We start from the raw sequence: 20,000 nt of genomic DNA, 5'->3' as shown, positions 1-20,000 counted from the left end.
CTGGTCCTGGCCTGGTCCTGGCCTTGTCCTAGCCTGGTCCTGGCCTGGTCCTGGCCTTGTCCTAGCCTGGTCCTAGCCTGGTCCTGGCCTTGTCCTAGCCTTGTCCTAGCCTGGTCCTGGCCTGGTCCTGGCCTGGTCCTAGCCTGGTCCTGGCCTGGTCCTGGCCTTGTCCTAGCCTTGTCCTAGCCTTGTCCTAGCCTTGTCCTAGCCTGGTCCTAGCCTGGTCCTGGCCTTGTCCTAGCCTGGTCCTAGCCTGGTCCTGGCCTTGTCCTAGCCTTGTCCTAGCCTGGTCCTGGCCTGGTCCTGGCCTTGTCCTAGCCTGGTCCTGGCCTGGTCCTGGCCTTGTCCTAGCCTGGTCCTAGCCTGGTCCTGGCCTTGTCCTAGCCTTGTCCTAGCCTGGTCCTGGCCTGGTCCTGGCCTTGTCCTAGCCTGGTCCTAGCCTGGTCCTGGCCTTGTCCTAGCCTTGTCCTAGCCTGGTCCTGGCCTGGTCCTGGCCTTGTCCTAGCCTGGTCCTGGCCTGGTCCTGGCCTTGTCCTAGCCTGGTCCTAGCCTGGTCCTGGCCTTGTCCTAGCCTTGTCCTAGCCTGGTCCTGGCCTGGTCCTGGCCTGGTCCTAGCCTGGTCCTGGCCTGGTCCTGGCCTTGTCCTAGCCTTGTCCTAGCCTTGTCCTAGCCTTGTCCTAGCCTGGTCCTAGCCTGGTCCTGGCCTTGTCCTAGCCTGGTCCTAGCCTGGTCCTGGCCTTGTCCTAGCCTTGTCCTAGCCTGGTCCTGGCCTGGTCCTGGCCTGGTCCTAGCCTGGTCCTAGCCTGGTCCTAGCCTGGTCCTAGCCTGGTCCTAGCCTGGTCCTAGTACAATAATCTGTATGTGCTTTGGATAAATCATCTGACTGCTGTTGTCATGCCTTTAACCCTAACCCTACAGATCTGGGACCAGGCTATAGTTTGTCCTTTGTCTGTCTTACAGAAACGTGTATGGCATGACAATGATAGTGGGAGGATGTGGCTTAAGCACACACCACCCAGGCTAATAGTTAGGGACATCCAGCATCATTGGGTGGTAGTAACTGTTTGGTAATACAGTGGTGTTCGTGCTCATGAGAGAAGAGGACAGATGGTTATAAAGGACTCAGGAGAAAAGAACAGGGAGAATTCATTGAGACATGTTCCTTATCAAGCCCTCTGTCTAAAGTCATTTGCATACGTGTTTGTTAAGCACTTCAGAAATGGAAAATAAAAACCGATATCAGAGCAACACATTGAGGTTCCCTCAGGGCTAAATACTGCACTATAGGAAAACTAAATGGATAAACAGATATCGGAGCAACACATTGAGGTTCCCTCAGGGCTAAATACTGTACTATAGGAAAACTAAATGGATAAACAGATATCGGAGCAACACATTGAGGTTCCCTCAGGGCTAAATGCTGCACTATAGGAAAACTAAAGCCAGGGCATAGAAAGGTTACTTTTTTAAGACTGTGCAGCCAACAGTTTAGTATGTGTTTTGGCATGAAGGCATTCAAATCTGCATCAGTATAACGTTTGAAGAAAATTAACACAATGCAGCTTTAAGTAATTTACCATCATAACAACATGATGAAGCAATGCAATGCTATTAAATAATACCTATGGAGGTGTAAAAGATGGTGTGTGTGTGTGTGTGTGTGTGTGTGTGTGTGTGTGTGTGTGTGTGTGTGTGTGTGTGTGTGTGTGTGTGTGTGTGAACGTATGTACAGTAGGGTGTTTTATTTTTACTCCACACACTCACACACACACACACACACACACACACACACACACACACACACACACACACACACACACACACACACACACACACACAAACACACACACACACACACACACACACAAGAGCACACACACACACGAGCACACACGCACACACACGAGAACACACACGCACACACACACACACACACACACACACAATCTATCTCACACGCACTCTCTCTCTCTCTCTCTCTCTCTCTCTCTCTCTCTCTCTCTCTCTCGCTCTCTCTCTCTCTCTCTCTCTCTCTCTCTCTCTCTCTCTCTCTCTCTCTCTCTCTCTCTCTCTCTCTCTCTCTCTCTCTCTCTCTCTCTCTCACACACTCACACCTTTAAACAAATGTTTTAAATAATATGCCTATTAACATCTAAAAACTAAATAAAACTATGTCTATAATGTCCCAGTTAAAACAAATAAACCAGTCAATTCAGCGTCATGAGAAGAACAATTAGGTCAGTTCACAGAATTGTTTTTAACAACATTGGACATTCCTTTCTAATGGCTTTACTTGGTTGTAGCTCAGTTGGTAGAGCATGGCGCTTGCAACGCCAGGGTTGTGGGTTCGTTTCCCGCGGGGGGCCAGTATGAAAAATGTATGCACTCACTAACTGTAAGTCGCTCTGGATAAGAGCGTCTGCTAAAAAATGACTTTAAAAAAATGAGCTGGGTGTTTCATCATTACATGTCAAATGTTACTTTGTCTAAATTATAAACAGTAGATCTGAACAGAGTGCTTGCCAAGGAGGAGGTGTTCTCTGAATGAATAGGACTTTCTGTCATTCTGTGATACATCACAAGACGGTACGGAGGTTAGTCTTTGTAGTGATAGTTTATTAGGTTTATGGATTTTTCTTGGCCCTGGTCTTACGAACCAGACGTCCTGCTGAGTTTCTCTTCAGTTTAGCCTATTACTGCTCTACATCTTCAGCTGACAGGTATAATGCATCGTTATGTGGTTATAATGCATTGTAAGGCTTGTCTGTATGAAGCATGATTTACCCCTTATAATATGTTCTTTTCATCTCATAATGATCCTAACTAAATAGCAGGATGCATTTTACATGAGCATGCATTTTGTAGGAGAACTGCATGCTCATAACTTTGTTAGAAATGTTCACGCTATTTTGCTGATGGCATCAGGCCCTCATGTTTTGCTCCCAAAATAGAGTTACTCTGTGTGCCAGGAGATAGAGTTCTTAGGTCCCTCTGTGTCTCTATGTGGAAAATCTACTGCTAAAAATAATGCCTTCCCTCCATAAGATATGTTTACTTAAGAAGGAGTATGCAGGAGCTGTAAGCAGTTGAGCAGACCTCAAACTAACTCTCTCTCTCTCTCTCTCTCTCTCTCTCTCTCTCTCTCTCTCTCTCTCTCTCTCTCTCTCTCTCTCTCTCTCTCTCTCTCTCTCTCTCTCTCTGTTTCTCACAAGTTCTTTCTCACACACTTTCTCTAGTTCTCCCTCTCTCCCTCTCAATCTCACTCTCTCGCTCTCCCTCTCCTTTTCCCTTTTCTTTAATGCATTTGTGAAAACCTTAGTAATCTAATAGAATCAGAGAATAAAAACATAAAGCTGATTGTGTAACCCTTGGCGTAGTTGGCAGGATAACAATTGCATGGTTTTTGCCTTACTTGGTGTTAATGTGGATTCGATTTCACTCTCTCCCACTCACTCTGAAATCAAATGCATTTTTGAACACCTCAATAATTCTTACTTTACTTTATCTTACTTTGTGTGAATGTGGAAGTTGTTGGTAGTTCCAGTGTGTTCGTAGTCATGGATGGCCGCAGCAAACAGTGACGCCAGAACCTCCAGTTCAGTCAACCAGTGCTGCGTGTGAGATCCACACAGATATCCTTGTTATAAACATTAGATACAGTGAGGGGAAAAAGTATTTGATCCCCTGCTGATTTTGTACGTTTGCCCACTGACAAAGAAATGATCAGTCTATAATTTTAATGGTAGGTTTATTTGAACAGTGAGAGACAGAATAACAACAACAAAAATCCAGAAAAACGCATGTCAATAATGTTATAAATTGATTTGCATTTTAATGAGGGAAATAAGTATTTGACCCCTCTGCAGAACATGATTTAGTACTTGGTGGCAAAACCCTTGTTGGCAATCACAGAGGTCAGACGTTTCTTGTAGTTGGCCACCAGGTTTCCACACATCTCAGGAGGGATTTTGTCCCACTCCTCTTTGCAGATCTTCTCCAAGTCATTAAGGTTTCCAGGCTGACGTTTGGCAACTCGAACCTTCAGCTCCCTCCATAGATTTTCTATGGGATTAAGGTCTGGAGACTGGCTAGGCCACTCCAGGACCTTAATGTGCTTCCTCTTGAGCCACTCCTTTGTTGCCTTGGTCGTGTGTTTTGGGTCATTGTCATGCTGGAATACCCATCCACGACCCATTTTCAATGCCCTGGCTGAGGGAAGGAGGTTCTCACCCAAGATTTGATGGTACATCGCCCCGTCCATCGTCCCTTTGATACGGTGAAGTTGTCCTGTCCCCTTAGCAGAAAAACACCCCCAAAGCATAATGTTTCCACCTCCATGTTTGACGGTGGGGATGGTGTTCTTGGGGTCATAGGCAGCATTCCTCCTCCACCAAACATGGCGAGTTGAGTTGATGTTCGATTTTGGTCTCATCTGACCACAACACTTTCACACAGTTCTCCTCTGAATCATTCAGATGTTCATTGGCAAACTTCAGACGGGCCTGTATATGTGCTTTCTTGAGCAGGGGGACCTTGCGGGCGCTGCAGGATTTCAGTCCTTCACGGCGTAGTGTGTTACCAATTGTTTTCTTGGTGACTATGGTCACAGCTGCCTTGAGATCATTGACAAGATCCTCCCGTGTAGTTCTGGGCTGATTCCTCACCATTCTCATGATCATTGCAACTCCACGAGGTGAGATCTTGCATGGAGCCCCAGGTCGAGGGAGATTGACAGTTATTTTGTGTTTCTTCCATTTGCGAATAATCACATCAACTGTTGTCATCTTCTCACCAAGCTGCTTGGCGATGGTCTTGTAGCCCATTCCAGCCTTGTGTAGGTCTACAATCTTGTCCCTGACATCCTTGGAGAGCTCTTTGGTCTTGGCCATGGTGGAGAGTTTGGAATCTGATTGATTTATTGCTTCTGTGGACAGGTGTCTTTTATACAGGTAACAAGCTGAGATTAGGAGCACTCCCTTTAAGAGTGTGCTCCTAATCTCAGCTCATTACCTGTATAAAAGACACCTGGGAGCCAGACATCTTTCTGATTGAGAGGGGGTCAAATACTTATTTCCCTCATTAAAATGCAAATCAATTCATACAATTTTTGACATGCGTTTTTTTTTGTTATTCTGTCTCTCACTGTTCAAATAAACCTACCATTAAAATTATAGACTGATCATGTCTTTGTCAGTGGGCAAACGTACAAAATCAGCAGGGGATCAAATACCTTTTTCCCCTCATTGTATTCTCAGTGGCCAGTTTATTAGGTTCACAAAAATATTTTTCTCCAACAGACAGTGAGTCACGTGGCCGTGGCTTGCTATATAAAGCAGGCAGACCGGCATCGAGGCATTCAGGTACTGTTGGATTGAACATTAGAATGGGCAAAATGAGTGACCTCAGTGATTTTGAACGGGGTATAATCGTCGGTGCCAGGCGTGCTACTTCCAGTATCTCAGAAACGGCCAGCCTCCTGGGCTTTTCACGCACAACAGAGTCTAGGGTGTACCGAGAATGGTGCGACAAACAAAAAACATCCAGTCAGCGGCAGTCCTGTGGGCGAAAATAGCTTGTTGATTAGAGGTCGAAGGAGAATGGCAAGAATCGTGCAAGCTAACAGGTGGGCCATAAACAGGCAAATAACGTTTCAGTACAACAGTGGCGTAATAGCATCTCGGAACACTGAGACAACACGGTCATTGTCACAGAGCTATTAATGGGCTATTGTAGCAGACGACCACACCGGGTTCCACTCCTTTCAGCTAAAAACAAGATGAAGCGGCTCCAGTGGGCACGCGATCACCAACACTGGACAATTGAGGAGTGGAAAAACATCGCCTGGTCCGAATCCCGGTTCCTGTTGGGTCATGCTGATGGCAGAGTCAGGATTTGGCGTAAGCAGCATGAGTCCATGGCCCCATCCTGCCTGGTGTCAATGGTACAGGCTGGCGGCGGTGGTGTAATGGTGTGGGGAATGTTTTCCTGCCACACGTTAGGTGTTCTGGAGGCATGGGGGGGGGGGGGGGGGGGGGAGGTCCAACTAGATGTGTGTACCTAATAAAGTGGCCACTGAGTGTACATAACACACATATCCATTTCATATACAGTCATTATATAATTATTTTACAGTAACCAGTGCTGGAGGCAAGACCAACACACATACCGTTGTTATAAACATCTCTATTTCATATTTATACTCATTTACGTTGGCTTACAGTAAATAAGTCATTTACATTGGCTTACAGTAAATAAGTCATTTACATTGGCTTACAGTAAATAAGTCATTTACATTGGCTTACAGTAAATAAGTCATTTACATTGGCTTACAGTAAATAAGTCATTGCTTCCTTCAAGTCCGTCTGCTACAGCTAGTACCCTGAAATTTCCCCCAACCACCTCACCTGACCTGGCAGGCCAACTATGGGCCTGTAGGACGGGTCAGGAAATGCCCCTTTCCCCGAACTATGGCAAACGAATACAACATGACAGGGATGACCTTGTTGTAAAACTGAACGAAGAGCTGTACTGTACCACGAGTCCTGTGCGGAGGAGCAGACAGTGTAGGGTTTGTGTGACGTCGGCTGCGTGGACACTGCTGTGGTACGGGTTGCTGTGTTTACTATAGCCTCTCTCCAGCTTCTCCAAGAAGGTCATCAGACAGGAGATGGGGATCTGTGATACCACACAATGACATGTAGAGTTCACATGGAGTTCGTCCCATTGTTTTTGTGCACACTGTATCATCAACCTCTTAATGTCATCTTTGTGTCGGAATCTACCCCCCCAAGGGTAATACTGTGGCTTGCGAAAGTATTCACCCCTCCTTGGCATTTTTCCTATTTTGTTGCCTTACAACCTGAAATTAAAATGGATTTATTGGGGGGTTTGTATCATTTGATTTACACAACATGCCTACCACTTTGAAGATACAAAATATTTTTTATTGTGAAAATAAACAAGAAATGAGACAAAAAACAGAAAACTTGAGCGTGCATAACTATTCACAACCCCAAAGTCAAAACTTTGTAGAGCCACCTTTTGCAGCAATTACAGCTGCAAGTCTCTTGGGGTACGTCTCTATAAGCTTGGCACATCTAGCCACTGGGATATTCGCCCATTCTTCAAGGCAAAACTGCTCCAGCTCCTTCAAGTTGGATGGGTTCCGCTGGTGTACAGCAATCTTTAAGTCATATCACAGATTCTCAATTGGATTGAGGTCTGGGCTTTGACTAGGCCATTTGAAGACATTTAAATGTTTCGCCTTAAACCACTCAAGTGTTGCTTTAGCAGTATGCTTAGGGTCATTGTCCTGCTGGAAGGTGAACCGCCGTCCCAGTCTCAAATCTCTGGAAGACTGAAACAGGTTTCCCTCAAGAATTTCCCTGTATTTAGCATCATCCATCATTCCTTCAATTCTGACCAGTTTCCCAGTCCCTGCCGATGAAAAACATCCCCACAGCATGATGCTGCCACCACCATGCTTCACTGTGTGGATGGTGTTCTCGGGGTGATAAGAGGTGTTGGGTTTGCGCCAGACATAGCATTTTCCTTGATGGCCAAAAAGCTCAATTCTAGACTAATCTGACCAGAGTACCTTCTTCCATATGTTTGGGAAGTCTCCCACATGCCTTTTGGCGAACACCAAACGTGTTTGCTTATTTTTTTCTTGAAGCAATAAATTTTTTCTGGCCACTCTTCCGTAATGCCCAGCTCTGTGGAGTGTATGGCTTAAAGTGTTCTTATGGACAGATTCTCCAATCTCCGCTGTGGAGCTTTGCAGCTCCTTCAGGGTTATCTTTGGTCTCTTTGTTGCCTCTCTGATTAATGCCCTCCTTGCCTGGTCCGTGAGTTTTGGTGGGCAGCCCTCTCTTGGCAGGTTTGTTGTGGCGCCATATTCCATTTTTTTATAATGGATTTAATGGTGCTCCGTGGGATGTTCAAAGTTTCAGATACTTTTTTATAACCCAACCCTAATCTGTACTTCTCCACAACTTTGTCATAGCAAAGGGGGTGAATACATATGCACGCACCACTTTTCCGTTATTTATTTATTATAATTCTTTGAAACAAGTAATTTTTTTCATTTCACTTCACCATTTTGGACTATTTTGTGTATGTTCATTACATGAAATCCAAATAAAAATCCATTTAAATTACAGGTTGTGATGCAACAAAATAGGAAAAACGCCAAGGGGGATGAATACTTTTGCAAGGCACTGTACTTATGAAAAACGTTTACCAACTAGAATAGGTCAATTTAGTTAGGAAAATGTGTGCGCTTACTTCAGCAGTCAACAGAAAGTGTTTTTTGGGCAGTGAGAGAAGTTTGAATTGTTAAAGGCTAATGTAGAATTAAAGCTGTATGTACAGAAACTGAAGGAGTTAGTTATGGTAAACTAGTCAAATATAGTAAGTGCAAAATGATATGTGGAGACCTTGAATCTGCTGTTGAGTTCGTATCGTGTGACCAGCTCGAAGAACATGGTCTGTAGTGCGTGGTCATGGCTGGCAGTGTTCAGGGCAAACACATCAAAGTTCCACCGGTCAATGTCCTAATGATGGAGAGGATAGAGACGAATAGAGTCTGATCTGATGTCCACAGTTTTGTCCATGTTTTTCAAGAATTAGAGACACAGTCTGATATAAAAAGGATAGCTTTTTATTTATTTATTTTTATTTTGTACCTTTATTTAACTAGGCAAGTCAATTAAGAACACATTCTTATTTACAATGACGGCCTACCAAGAGGCAAAAGGCCTCCTGCGGGGACGGGGGCTGAGTAAGCTCATATTGTAGTAAAGGAGATTTTCTTGTCCACTTGACCTGACCAGGACAAACTAGTCATATGGTCAGGGAAACTCCTGGCTCTGCTCCCTATGTGGTACCCAGTTAAAGGCTGTAGAATGATAACAGATCATACGTTCTTACCCTGAGACAGCTAACTACTACTGCAGGTTGGTCAGGCAACGTTCTTACCCTGAGACAGTGAACTACTACTGCAGGTTGGTCAGGCAACGTTCTTACCCTGAGACAGTGAACTACTACTGCAGGTTGGTCAGGCAACGTTCTTACCCTGAGACAGTGAACTACTACTGCAGGTTGGTCAGGCAACGTTCTTACCCTGAGACAGTGAACTACTACTGCAGGTTGGTCAGGCAACGTTCTTACCCTGAGACAGTGAACTACTACTGCAGGTTGGTCAGGCAACGTTCTTACCCTGAGACAGTGATCTACTACTGCAGGTTGGTCAGGCAACGTTCTTACCCTGAGACAGTGATCTACTACTGCAGGTTGGTCAGGCAACGTTCTTACCCTGAGACAGTGAACTACTACTGCAGGTTGGTCAGGGATGGCAGCAGTGTATGCCCTCCGGAACATCCTGGAACAACAGCACATGGAATGTTTGGCATTGGACAATCTCAGTAGTGAATCTGTAATGTCCTTGTTTGTAACAGAATGTGGATCATGCTAATGAACCTAGATGAACTTATCCTGGCCTTATGACACACACTTTACAAACCCCATGCACAACATTATTTATAAGGAGTTTTTTTTTTTTTATGTTTCATTTCTTTCTCACATTAATGAGGAGGACCATCCTCCTCTACCTCACTGGGTGGGCCTCCTTTACATGTAAAGTACCAGTCAAACGTTGGGAGACACTTACACATTCAAGGGTTTTTCTTTATTTTGGCTATTTTCTACATTGTAGAATAATAGTGAAGACATCAAAACTATGAAATAACACATATGGAATCATGTAGTTACCAAAAAAAGTGTTAAACAAATCAAAATACATTTTAGATGTTAGATTCTTCAAAGTAACCACCCTTTGCCTTGATGACAGCTTTGCACACTCTTGGCATTCTCTCAACCAGCTTCATGAGGAATGCTTTTCCAACAGTCTTGAAGGAGTTCCCACATATGCTGAGCACTTGTTGGCTGCTTTTCCTTCACTCTGCGGTCCAACTCATCCCAAACCATGTCAATTGGGTTGAGATCGGGTGATTGTGGAGGACAGGTCATCTGATGCAGCACTCCATCACTCTTCTTCTTGGTCGAATAGCCCTTACACAGCCTGGAGGTGTGTTGGGTCATTGTCCTGTTGAAAAACAAATGATAGTCCCACTAAGCTCAAACCAGATGGGATGGTGTATCGCTGCAGAATGCTGTGGTAGCCATGCTGGTTAAATGTGTGCCTTGAATTCTAAATAAATCACAGACAGTGTTACCAGCACCATCACACCTCCTCTTCCATGCTTCACGGTGGGAACCACACATGCGGAGATCATCCATTCACCTACTCTGCGTCTCACAATGACACGGCGACTCATCAGACCAAAGGACAGATTTCTACTGGTCTAATGTCCATTGCTCGTGTTTCTTGGCCCAAGCAAGTCTCTTCTTATTATTGGTGTCCTTTAGTAGTGGTTTCTTTGCAGCAATTCGACCATGAAGGCCTGATTCAAGCAGTCTCCTCTGAACATTTATTTGGGCTGCAATATGAGGTGCAGTTAACTCTAATGAACTTATCCTCTGCAGCAGAGGTAACTCTGGGTCTTCCTTTCCTGTGGCGGTCCTCATGAGAGCCAGTTTCATCATAGCAGTTGATGGTTTTTGCGACTGCACTTGAAGAAACTTTCAAAGTTCTTGAAATGTTCCGCATTGACTGACCTTCATGTCTTAAAGTAATGATGGACTGTTGTTTCTCTTTGCTTATTTGAGCTGTTCTTGCCATAATATGGACTTGGTCTTTTACCATATAGGGCTATCTTCTGTATACCACCCCTACCTTGTCACAACACAACTGATTGGCTCAAATGCATTAAGAAGGAAAGAAATTCCACAAATTAACTTTTAACCTCTTAAGGATCCATTTTTTTCATTTTTTTGCCTAAAATGACATACCCTAATCTAACTGCCTGTAGCTCAGGACCTGAAGCAAGGATATGCATATTATTGATACCATTGGAAAGGAAACACTTTGACGTTTGTGGAAATGTGAAATTAATGTAGGAGAATATAACACATTAGTTCTGGTAAAATATATATATATATTTTTTTTCTCATCTTAGAAATGCAAGAGAAAGGCCACAATATAATATTGCAGTTTAGGCGCATTTTAGATTTTGGCCACTAGATGGCAGCAGTGTATGTACAAAGTGTCAGATTGATCCAGTGAAGCATTGCAATACTGGACTATTTTGTATAAAGTCTTCCCAAATGTGCCGAATTGGTCAATTGATTCATTTTCAAGTACATAACTATAGAGAACATACAAAAATGATATGGTAAAACATAATGTAAGTTCACACACTCCCAGGAATGTCATACATGATGGATCATTAGCTTCTACACTAACTTTCACACATCTAGATGGCCGGGCAGGGTGGGTGGGGAGCCAGAGACAGCAGGGGTTCAAACTGTAGAACCCAGTTCCTACATTTGAATATAAAAATTGATTTGATCAAACAAAACTATGCTACATTTTATCTCTGGGACCCTTAGGATGACAAATCAGAGCAAGATTACTGAAGTACATTATTTACCTTCAGAGGTGAATGTATCAAACCAGTTGTCGTGATAAGTATTTTGTTGTTGTGCACTCTCCTCAAACAATAGCATGGTCTTTTTTTCACTGTAATAGCTACTGTAAATTGGACAGTGCAGTTAGATTAACAATAGTTTAAGCTTTCTGCCCATATAAGACATGTCTATCTCCTGCAAAGTTTGCTGTTACTTTCAACAGTCAGGCTAATCACATTAGAGTACGTTAGCTCAACCGTCCCGTATACGGGACACCGATCCCGTAGAGGTTGACAAGGCACACCAGTTAATTGAAATGCATTCCAGGTGACTCCCTCATGAAGCTGGTTGAGAGAATGCCAAGAATGTGCAAAGCTGTCATCATGGCAAAGGGTGGCTACTTTGAAGAATCTCAAATATAAAATCGATTTTGATTTGTTTAACACTTTTTTGGTTACTACATGATTCCATGTGTGTTATTTCATAGTTTTGATGTCTTCACTATTATTCTACAATGTAGGAAATAGTAAAAATAAAGAAAAACCCTGGAATGAGTAGGTGTGTCCAAATGAATGTCCTCGTTGAGGATAATAACATTTTCCATCTACCTCTCGACAAATATCCCAGCCTGCACTGCGTGGACGATGCTGCGGAACTTTGGTTTGTCGTCGGAGCGGCGGGCAGGGCGGCGGGCCCTCTGTGTGAAGGTTGAAGTCAGCCAATCAGTAACCTCCGTGGGCACGCCATCAGAGTGCAGCTTCTGGAGGTCATCCTCTGCGTCCAGACCCTGTCTGAGAGGGGAGAGAGAGAGAGCAAATCAGATCCTGTCTTAGAGGGGAGAGAGAGAGAGCAAATCAGACCCTGTCTGAGAGGGGAGAGAGAGAACAAATCAGATCCTGTCTGAGAGGAGAGAGAGAGAACAAATCAGACCCTGTCTGAGAGGGGAGAGCGAGAACAAATCAGATCCTGTCTGAGAGGGGAGAGACAGGGACAGGGACACAGTTTTATTTTGTTTCCCCTTTCTCTAAGCGGCACAGCATTCATACTCTGTTCGATGAAAAATGTAAGTAGATGTAAACTTGTTTCAGCATTACAGCCTTCATCAGGGTGCTTTGGGGTCATAGCACTGGAGACATGTTTGCCTTCGAACACCTCATGGCTCAGGGAAATACTAAATATAGACAAGTCTACACTTGTATAAAAAAACATGGGGCAGTGGATAGGCCTGTGAATATGCCTAATAATGTGGAGCATTGTGTTCAGAGAGGAAACAAGGATATGCTGATATAGTTAGCGTGTGTGTATGTGTTTCTGGGCTTAAGCAGGCAGTAGGGGAGAACAAACATTTTCATAATCAAGAAAATGAACATTCCAAATATAACAAGAAGAATAAAAACAACGACAAGGTACAATTACAATACTACAATTACAGTACTACAATTACAATACTACAATTACAATACTACAACTACAATACTACAATTACAATACTACAACTACAATACTACAATTACAATACTACAATTACAATACTACAACTACAATACTACAATCACAATACTACAATTACAGTACTACAATTACAATACTACAATTACAATACTACAATTACAATACTACAATTACAATACTGCAATTACAATACTACAATTACCATAATACAATTACAATGCTACAATTACAATACTACAATTACAATACTACAATATCAATACTACAATTACAATACTACAATTACAATACTACAACTACAATACTGCAATTACAATACTACAATTACAATACTACAATTACAATAATACAATTACAATACTACAATTACAATACTACAATTACAATACTACAATTACAAAACTATAATTTAAACAAATAAACCATTACAATCAATGGAAACAACTGCAATCCTCAATGAATTCATTTAACACCGGAGTCCTAAACGGTACTAGCAGCACCAGCGAATCAAGGTGCAAGGAATTTGGCAGGTTATCCCAACAATGGGAGTCACTAAACTAAAGTAGGATTTACCTAAATTGGTCGAGACCACAAGGACCTCAAGAGGTAAGCAACCCTGCGAGCGGGTTTGGTAGCTCATTCTTTTATACTTTAGCCAACGAAGTCAGGTAAGTTGGAAGTTTGTGTAGTAGAGCTTACAGTATCATGCAGTATAATCACACTAAAGTTCGTACTGTACCTGGTCCCATCAATGTAAATGGCTTCCAGTAAGGATGCTGTGTAGTCCAAGTTCTTCTTCAGATCTTCAAAGTCCACATGTTTCTCCTCCAGTTGCTTGACCATACACCTCAGCCTGGAAAGAGAGTCCCACTTTGAACAAACAACTTCTAAAGTCTCCATAAGCACTTTTATGCATGCTATAGGCCACATGAAGGATTTTGGTCTCATTAATAATAAGCTTTTAGAGAAAATAAAATCTTGCACACTGCACTTGCTTTGCATCAAGTTAGTATCAGACCTTCTGTACTAGTAGTTATATATTCTGTAGTATTTTTTAAGCCTTAAAAGTTATGTGTAGGAAGTCATTTTGGTAATGAATAACCTTGGTTACTGTCATAACACAACAGTATCATCAGCGACAGCACTGTGGTCAAAACACAGTCAGGTGTGTGATGGCAGCAATTACTAAGCAAGTTCAACACATATTTGTATGTTATGATTCAATGTTTACGAGCTGGCAACTCAGCACAGATGTCCAGTAAATGCTTTGGCAACAGGTTGAAATGTCTGGGAAACTGGGAGAGAGGGAGAGAGAGAGAGAGAGAGAGAGAGAGAGAGAGAGAGAGAGAGAGAGAGAGAGAGAGAGAGAGAGAGAGAGAGAGAGAGAGAGAGAGAGAGAGAGAGAGTGAGAGACCAAGAAAAAGGGAAAGATGGAGGGAGAGAGAGCGAGATAATGAAAAAATAGAAAGAATTTGGAAGAATTTGTAATACCATAGCGTAACATGTGGAGAGGACCAGTGGCAAGAGGGCATCATTAGGCCCACATTTTCCATGACAGAGGTAAACTGCCCAAACTTCCCATCATTGGCTTGTACTGCCACCGCATTCTCTTAAAATGGCATGCATGCAGAATTAGATATATCAATTCAAAGGGTTGAATCGGCTGATTGAGTGCTGATAGAACCTTGATAGAATGCTAATGGAACTCTGATAGAATGCTGATAGAACCCTGATAGAATGCTGATGGAACCCTGATAGAATGCTGATAGAACCCTGATATAATGCTGATGGAACCCTGATAGAATGCTGATAGAACCTTGATAGAATGCTGATAGAACCCTGATAGAATGCTGATAGAACCCTGATAGAATGCTGGTGGAACCCTGATCGAATACTGATAGAACCCTGATAGAATCCTGACAGAACACTCATAGAATGCTGATGGAACCCTGATAGAATGCTGATAGAACCCTGATAGAATGCTGATAGAACCCTGATAGAATGCTGATAGAACCCTGATAGAATGCTGATGGAACCCTGATAGAATGCTGATAGAACCCTGGTAGAATGCTGATAGAACCCTGATAGAATGCTAATGGAATGCTGATAGAATGCTGATGGAGCCCTGATAGAATGCTGATGGAACCCTGATAGAATGCTGATAGAACCCTGGTAGAATGCTGATAGAACCCTGATAGTATGCTGATGGAACGCTCATAGAATGCTGATAGAACCCTTGTAGAATATTGACAGAACGCTCATAGAATGCTGAGAGAACCCTGATAGAATGCTGATGGAACCCTGATAGAATGCTGATAGAACCCTGATAGAATGCTGATAGAACCCTGGTAGAATGTTGACAGAACGCTCATAGAATGCTGATAGAACCCTGATAGAATGCTGATGGAACCCTAATAGAATGCTGATAGAACCCTGATAGAATGCTGATAGAACCCTGATAGAATGCTGATTCTGAAGCTTTTCTCTGGTGCTTTACTAGTTGTTGCTTCACGCGGACTCCTGACGCGTCAAGTGTTGCACCACATTTCTGAATACAGCTGCTATACATTATGGTATACATTTGCTATTTCAAGAGCATAAAAAAACACTATAGTGCACTGGATCAAACACAACACAGCCCCAGCTAAAACTACAATCCCCCCAGGGCATAATACTTTCACAGGAAATGAAATAGACAGAAATCAGCAACACTAACTCACATACTATTGCTCTGAGCTCATATTCCAACCTTAGAACATAAAATACCCCAGTGTAAGCTACACTGCACTTCAAGGATTCAAAAACCGCCACAGACATTTGAAAATGGATTTAAAGGATAGTGATAATCCATTTCTCATAAAACAGGATTTATGAGGTTCAAGTCCTTGTGGTTAACCATTGAGCTGCCTGCTCATAATACTTTGTAGTTATATATGTTTATGAGCAGCTATTAACACCTATGTCATGCATTATAATGCATAATGCACAGCTCATAAGGAATTATAGATATACTTAGAATGCATTATGAAGAGGTTAGTCAAAGTTTGACCACAATCACTTTATTTTTAAACACAGTTGCACTGTTAGTTAACAAATGAAGACGGTGCCAACTCGGTGCGAGTGACATTAGTTTTTAAAGTGTTTATCACACATTGGCGAGGGGGTGATGAAAGCTGTCGAGTCATAAAAATAGCAGGAGTTGGAACGCTGTCGCAGAGGGCACCACACTTCATTGTGAATTTAGAGTACCGGTAATCTGTTTGATAACTGCTTTGTTGTTGTTCAAAAGAGGAAGGAAAACACTCAAGGAATGTTTAATGCACCCTTTTCCAGTTTCATATGTAGTGTTCAGGGACTTAATGTCTAGTTGTTACACTAAAACCAACCACATTTTGTCCAACCATCATTGTAAAAGCGCTTTCAGTGTCTGGAAAAGTGCTATATAGTTTAAATACAATCAATTATGAATTATCATTATCAAAATGATTAGGGACTGTCTGTGCAATACACCTTTGACTAAATTAGATCAGTATTCCATGGAAATATTCCATGGATTTAAGCACATACCAGTGTGTTAACCCCATGACCCCTCTTGCCATTGGCTAACACCTCACCTGCCTCACCCTCCTACAGCTACGGTACTGATACTGTAGAACCCTCCTACGTACCCTGATAGTGTAGTACTGCCTGCAAGATGCTGTTATGGTGCTGTTATGGTGCTGTTATGGTGCTGTTATGGTGCTGTTATGATACTGTTATGATGCTGTTATGATGCTGTTATGGTGCTGTTATGGTGCTGTTATGATGCTGTTATGATGCTGTTATGGTGCTGTTATGGTGCTGTTATGGTGCTGTTATGATACTGTTATGGTGCTGTTATGATACTGTTATGGTGCTGTTATGATGCTGCTATGATGATGTTATGGTGCTGTTATGGTGCTGTTATGGTGCTTTTATGACAGTGTTATGGTGCTGTTATGATGCTGCTATGATGCTGTTATGGTGCTGTTATGGTGCTGTTATGATGCTGTTATGATGGTGTTATGGTGCTGTTATGGTGCTGTTATGATGGTGTTATGGTGCTGTTATGATGCTGCTATGATGCTGTTATGGTGCTGTTATGATGGTGTTATGGTGCTGTTATGGTACTGTTATGATGCTGCTATGATGCTGTTATGATGGTGTTATGGTGCTGTTATGATGCTGTTATGATGCTGTTATGGTGCTGTTATGATGCTGGTATGATGCTGTTATGGTTGTGTTATGGTGCTGTTATGATGCTGTTATGGTGCTGTTATGATGCTGTTATGATGCTGTTATGGCACTGTTATGATGCTGTTATGATGCTGATATGGTGCTGTTATGGTGCTGTTATGACTGACACAAGTGTGGACACTAACATCTAGGCCAACAGAGAGAGCTGATAGTGTTAGTGTATGGCCGCTGGCCAAGGATCAGGATGCCGATGATGGTCCACAGACACTCAGACGCAAGCACTTAACTCGATGTTTAATCAACATTGAGTACGGAGCAGTACGGAGCACTATAGAGAAGTGTGGCTCCAAACTAAACACTTCACATCAACCCTGGCTTTTCACCCAAGAGCATAAATACCAACTGTAAAAATAAAAGTCTCACAATCACATTACAAAGTGCAGAACAACCTAGTGTGGAGCAAATAGACAGAGCAAACACATTCATGAAACAAAAGCAGTAGAGTTGTTCAGTCCGCATGCCGTACAGAGAGTGATGTGTCCTCAGACCTTGACGCAGCAAATATGTTACAGTATGTACAGTAACCTCAGTATGTTACAGAAACCTCAGTATATACAGTAACCTCAGTATGTACAGTAACCTCATTATATACAGTAACCTCAGTATGTTACAGTAACCTCAGTATGTTACAGTAACCTCAGTATATACAGTAACCTCAGTATGTTACAGTAACCTCAGTATGTTACAGTAACCTCAGTATATACAGTAACCTCAGTATGTTGCAGTAACCTCAGTATGTTACAGTAACCTCAGTATGTTACAGTAACCTCAGTATGTTACAGTAACCTCAGTATGTTACAGTAACCTCAGTATGTACAGTAACCTCAGTATATACAGTAACCTCAGTATATACAGTAACCTCAGTATATACAGTAACCTCAGTATGTTACAGTAACCTCAGTATATACAGTAACCTCAGTATATACAGTAACCTCAGTATGTTACAGTAACCTCAGTATGTTGCAGTAACCTCAGTATATACAGTAACCTCAGTATGTTGCAGTAACCTCAGTATATACAGTAACCTCAGTATGTTACAGTAACCTCAGTATGTTACAGTAACCTCAGTATGTTACAGTAACCTCAGTATATACAGTAACCTCAGTATATACAGTAACCTCAGTATGTTACAGTAACCTCAGTATATACAGTAACCTCAGTATGTTGCAGTAACCTCAGTATATACAGTAACCTCAGTATATACAGTAACCTCAGTATATACAGTAACCTCAGTATATACAGTAACCTCAGTATGTTACAGTAACCTCAGTATATACAGTAACCTCAGTATGTTGCAGTAACCTCAGTATATACAGTAACCTCAGTATGTTACAGTAACCTCAGTATGTTACAGTAACCTCAGTATGTTACAGTAACCTCAGTATATACAGTAACCTCAGTATATACAGTAACCTCAGTATGTTACAGTAACCTCAGTATGTTACAGTAACCTCAGTATATACAGTAACCTCAGTATATACAGTAACCTCAGTATGTTACAGTAACCTCAGTATATACAGTAACCTCAGTATGTTACAGTAACCTCAGTATATACAGTAACCTCAGTATATACAGTAACCTCAGTATGTTACAGTAACCTCAGTATATACAGTAACCTCAGTATATACAGTAACCTCAGTATGTTACAGTAACCTCAGTATATACAGTAACCTCAGTATGTTACGTCAGTATAAACCTCAGTATATACAGTAACCTCAGTATATACAGTAACCTCAGTATATACAGTAACCTCAGTATATACAGTAACCTCAGTATGTTGCAGTAACCTCAGTATATACAGTAACCTCAGTATGTTGCAGTAACCTCAGTATATACAGTAACCTCAGTATATACAGTAACCTCAGTATATACAGTAACCTCAGTATGTTGCAGTAACCTCAGTATATACAGTAACCTCAGTATGCTACAGTAACCTCAGTATGTTACAGTAACCTCAGTATGTTACAGTAACCTCAGTATGTTACAGTAACCTCAGTATATACAGTAACCTCAGTATATACAGTAACCTCAGTATGTTACAGTAACCTCAGTATATACAGTAACCTCAGTATATACAGTAACCTCAGTATATACAGTAACCTCAGTATATACAGTAACCTCAGTATGTTACAGTAACCTCAGTATATACAGTAACCTCAGTATATACAGTAACCTCAGTATGTTACAGTAACCTCAGTATATACAGTAACCTCAGTATGTACAGTAACCTCAGTATATACAGTAACCTCAGTATATAACAGTTTACTCAGTAACCTCAGTATTAGTCCTTACAGTAACCTCAGTATATACAGTAACCTCAGTATGTTGCAGTAACCTCAGTATGTACAGTAACCTCAGTATATACAGTAACCTCAGTATGTTGCAGTAACCTCAGTATATACAGTAACCTCAGTATGTTGCAGTAACCTCAGTATATACAGTAACCTCAGTATGTTACAGTAACCTCAGTATATACAGTAACCTCAGTATGTACAGTAACCTCAGTATATACAGTAACCTCAGTATATACAGTAACCTCAGTATATACAGTAACCTCAGTATGTACAGTAACCTCAGTATATACAGTAACCTCAGTATATACAGTAACCTCAGTATATACAGTAACCTCAGTATATACAGTAACCTCAGTATATACAGTAACCTCAGTATATACAGTAACCTCAGTATGTTACAGTACCTCAGTATATACAGTAACCTCAGTATGTTACAGTAACCTCAGTATA

General features: G+C 42.0%; 1 protein-coding gene across 1 annotated transcript in view; it reads right to left on the bottom strand.

Moving 5' to 3' along the window:
- The window catches only part of LOC311121057 (dual specificity calcium/calmodulin-dependent 3',5'-cyclic nucleotide phosphodiesterase 1B-like), a gene marked incomplete at its 3' end in the record, with an annotated part of 19,888 nt that extends 6,055 nt beyond the window's left edge, over positions 1-13,833 (bottom strand). Inside the window, exons 1-6 of the mRNA XM_084195595.1 lie at positions 13,721-13,833; positions 12,138-12,320; positions 9,316-9,382; positions 8,439-8,555; positions 6,535-6,675; positions 3,511-3,611 (exon numbers count right to left, since the gene is read on the bottom strand). Of these exons, the coding sequence (XP_084051721.1) occupies positions 3,511-3,611; positions 6,535-6,675; positions 8,439-8,555; positions 9,316-9,382; positions 12,138-12,320; positions 13,721-13,824 (713 nt within the window). The 5' untranslated portion in view covers positions 13,825-13,833. The remainder of the gene's footprint in view (positions 1-3,510; positions 3,612-6,534; positions 6,676-8,438; positions 8,556-9,315; positions 9,383-12,137; positions 12,321-13,720) is intronic.
- Between the last annotated feature and the right edge of the window lie 6,167 nt (positions 13,834-20,000).

This window comes from Coregonus lavaretus, assembly GCF_964263955.1.
Source record: "Coregonus lavaretus genome assembly, contig: HAP1_SCAFFOLD_4198, whole genome shotgun sequence".
Lineage (NCBI taxonomy): Eukaryota > Metazoa > Chordata > Actinopteri > Salmoniformes > Salmonidae > Coregonus > Coregonus lavaretus.
Note: the sequence above shows the minus strand (reverse complement) of the source record. Positions and strands in the feature narration are given on the sequence as shown.